The sequence below is a fragment of the Papilio polytes genome, unplaced genomic scaffold (genome assembly GCF_000836215.1).
Source record: "Papilio polytes unplaced genomic scaffold, Ppol_1.0 DF821400.1, whole genome shotgun sequence".
In the NCBI taxonomy this organism is placed as follows: Eukaryota; Metazoa; Arthropoda; class Insecta; order Lepidoptera; family Papilionidae; genus Papilio; species Papilio polytes.
Window position 1 is genome coordinate 4,968,581 of NW_013527804.1, and position 3,969 is coordinate 4,972,549.

The window sequence follows — 3,969 nt, forward strand, 5'->3', positions numbered from 1 at the left end:
TGATCACTAAAAGCTGTAAAACTTTGTACCTTATTGAAGAATATAATAGAGTTGAAATTGCTATGATCGATGTAAGTTTACCATAGTCCCAGGTGGTAGTACCAAGCAAAAATTGTTGTGTAATGTTCTGAATACGAAATCCGTTTTGGAAATACATTTTATTTTGGTATTTAAAATGTCCCGTTTGTGTGAATTGAATCAAACATATTTATTGGACACTATAACGAAGGAACTATCATATAAATATTGTAAATGCGAAAGTTTAGATGGATGGATGTTGTTGTTAGAGTTAGTAGCCTAAACTGCTGAACGGATTTGGATGAAATTTGGTTTAAATGTAGGGGGTAGTCTGGAAGAACACATAGGCTACTGACTTTTGCTTTTTTTTAACACCACGCAGACGAGTCTCGGTCTAAAGCTAGTAAATAATAAATCCATCATCAATAATAAGACTATATTCATAACATATAACATTTTGCATTATCAAACATTTTAAACCGTGATATAATTGTAATAATCAAAATAACTTTCAAAATAGATAGAAAAATCAGATTGCAGATTGTTCAATTTTATATGTATACTTTTTACTTTTATAAATCGTCACAAGTGCTAAAATTTATTTTTTATATATTTAGTACATCTCAACTTACAAACGCGTCGAGGACAATTTAAAACATCACACAAATTAACAATAACAGACTAACATTTTTCGCATTTTTATATATTTTATAACCTCACTTAGGGAGTTCCCAATCAACTGCGTCGTTATATTTTTCCGGTTCCTTCAATGGAACAAATATTGCTATTTTAGACAATGCACCTGAAACAAAACGAACAATGCACTTTTAGATAGAATCATTCTTTGAATATTGAGGGGTTAAAGTATGAAATTGCAGTAAAAATGTACTGATTAGTTTTTAAAGAAGAACCTCAAATATATCTTGTGAAAAACTGAATTTGTCTAATAAATATCACCCATCCACTTGCCCTTATCCCTTATGGAGGGTCGGCACAGTATGTGCTGCTCTTCCATACATCTCTATCAGCCGTTATATCTGAATCCACTCCTTTCTTAAGCATATCTTCCTTCACACAATCCATCCATACTTTCTTCGGTCTTCCTCTTCCTTTGTAGCCATCCACATTCAATCTCAACACTTATATTATTATATACCTTATATACCACGCTAAATATATAATAAATAAATAATAAATAATAAATATCACCCGATTATGTTTATTATCTCTAATAAAAGTTTTTACATTTGAACCTCTATTGTGTCTAACAGCCGTATACTGAAAAGAACCTAAATACTTCGTAACGGTATTTAGAATTTAAGTGTGGCCTTATCATTTAAGAAGCTACGAAACATTTCAATTTTCAATATTAGGGCGTTTCTAATATTTTTTTTAGAATACATGAGACCAAAAACACACCTGTTATTATTCCACCAATGATCGCAATACCCAAGGTAGCGATCAACCCTTCAAATTGCGCGAGCGCTTGCACGGAGGAAGTTTTTGTCTCGTTTTGAGGTGGACCGCCGGTTAAGTTACTGGCATTAGCCTGAAAAATAAATCTTATCAATATTACAAATGCCAAAGTTTAGATAGATAGATATTTGTTAGAATTTGTAACCTAAACTGCTGAACGGATCGATTTTGTCATAGATGTATAGAGGATAGTCTGGAAGAACACATAGGCTATTATTTATTCAATTCCAGGACAGAGTCGCGGGTAAAGCTAGTGCATTTTATAAAGGCATTTCCAAACAATCGCCTACATAATTTTTTTAAAAGCTTTTCTGTAAATTACATCTGATGAATTTCGCTATCGATCGTCAAACTATAAGAAGAAGTACGTCTTGTAGTTTCGTCAAGAATTGAATAAAAACCTACATACTTATAGCAAAGACATTAATTAAATGCATCCATACCAAGGCCGGGAACACAACACCATATTCATCTCCATAAACATCAGTTGTGGCCAAATAAGAAAACAATATAGATAGAAGTCCTGAGTACACGCCTGGCATTCCATGTAGATTGTGTACTCCACACGTGTCCATGACACTGGATTCAGCAAGCGTTGGCTGTAAAATTAAATCTTGCTAATATTATAAATGCCAAAGTTTAGATTTAGTTTAGATTAGTTTTAGTTTAGATGGATTGATGGATGGATGGTTGGATGGATGTATGTTAGAGTTTGTAGCCTAAACGGCTGAACGGATCTCGATGAAATATAGTATAGACGTAGAGGATAGTCTGGAAGAACACATAGGCTACTAGCTTTTGTTTTTTTGAACCCCACGCGGAAGTAGTCGCGGGCGAAAGCTAGTAAATAATAATAGTTTAGAGTACGATTAAATTGCAGTTACAAAAAGATGTATTCATTCTTGATTGTCCAGTTTTGTTTACAATAATTATACGGCTTTCCTCTTATATTTGAATTAATTGTTTACTCTGAATCTTTGTCTTAGACAAAATATGGACAAAACAATTACAGGCCGTCGAGTCGTAACGGTCTAAAAAGTATCATTTGAATGCTTACCGTTAAATACGAGTATCCTAGTACACTTATAAATCCAGCACCAATGCCTATAAAAATGGCTCCACCGCAACTAATGTGCATGTTACATACTGCGCCGACAGCGACTCCACCAGCGAGTGTAGAATTCTGAACATGTACCATATCCAATTTGCCCTCCTCGTGAACAAATGACGATACAATGAATGCAGTTACCTAAAAATATTCCTTTTCAATTCCTTATTCCTATCAATTGATAGAATCAGAGATAACATCCAAAGTTTAATGTTGTTGTCAAAGTTTGCAGAGAATTTATCGTTATCATTAATGTTAGGTTGTCCTACGTTTCAACGGAGAAACGCATATTTCATTTATTTTTTTACATACATAAGAAAAAAATATCATGAAGGTATCGAATCAAAAACATTTACGAATGGTTAAATTTAGCTGGGAAACCGACTACTTTAAGTACCTTTTTTTTATAAGAGAAGAGGGCAAACGAGCGGCGAGAACACCAAGGTGGTCAACGACGCCCATGGACATCCGCAACACCAGAGGAACTACAGATGCGTTGCAACTAAAACCCTACTTGCTTTAAAATATAGCAGCTGAGAATTTCGTTGGACATGATATATGTTATTTTTATGACATGATATTTTTTTCAAATTTACTATGGTACATCCTTCTCTAGAGCTAACCCTGCGTCGTTGCTATTTTCAAGACGACAACAAAAATAACTAAAATAATTTAATGGATTAATTCAGGTATGCAAAACAAAGTTAAAATATGTAAATGACATCGTAATTTCTACTTACGGTCGCCGCAGCCAAAGAGAGATATGTGTTAATGATCGCTCGTTGACACTCAGCGTTTGAGTGCGTTAAACCAGAATTAAATGACGGCCAGTAAATCCACAGAAAAAGTGTACCTGCGCAATAAATAAATTACTAAATGACTAAAAAAAATGTTAAAAATTCGCTACTGCTAGAAAAAATTCAATACGTTCGTCTGGTAACTCTTTTTATATACAGGGAAAGAAAGGGGAAGTAATTATACAAAATAGCAAAATCTATTTAGCCGTTGACACTATGAATAATCACAATATATTGAACATTTGAACAATTCTTACATACAAACAAAACTCTCTTATCAGGTAACATATCAATGCAATGACTTTTATTGAAGATGCCAAGTACACAGTACCTATCATTGCCGTCATATCAGTTGAATAAATCGGCCGATTTAACTGATTCTGTTGATCAGGCCTTTTTTTACGGCCGTAAGCCATTGCCCAACTCGCAGCAAGTCCAAAGTACGCTCCAAACGTGTGTATAGCTAATGAACCGCCGATGTCAGCTGTCTGTAAAAAAATATATAAAAAAACATACAGACGAATTGAGTACCTCCTTTTTTTGGGAAGTCGGTCAAAAATAAAAAAAAAA

At 33.9% G+C, this 3,969-nt stretch overlaps 1 protein-coding gene across 1 annotated transcript in view; it reads right to left on the reverse strand.

The window, feature by feature from the left end:
* Nucleotides 1-440: 440 nt before the first annotated feature.
* Nucleotides 441-3,969, reverse strand: part of LOC106108814 (ammonium transporter Rh type B-B) — a 12,882-nt gene continuing 9,353 nt past the window's right edge. The window contains exons 5-10 of the mRNA XM_013290089.1: nucleotides 3,731-3,887; nucleotides 3,343-3,455; nucleotides 2,552-2,743; nucleotides 1,938-2,093; nucleotides 1,438-1,567; nucleotides 441-820 (exon numbers count right to left, since the gene is read on the reverse strand). Coding sequence (XP_013145543.1) covers nucleotides 735-820; nucleotides 1,438-1,567; nucleotides 1,938-2,093; nucleotides 2,552-2,743; nucleotides 3,343-3,455; nucleotides 3,731-3,887 — 834 coding nt within the window. The 3' untranslated portion in view covers nucleotides 441-734. The remainder of the gene's footprint in view (nucleotides 821-1,437; nucleotides 1,568-1,937; nucleotides 2,094-2,551; nucleotides 2,744-3,342; nucleotides 3,456-3,730; nucleotides 3,888-3,969) is intronic.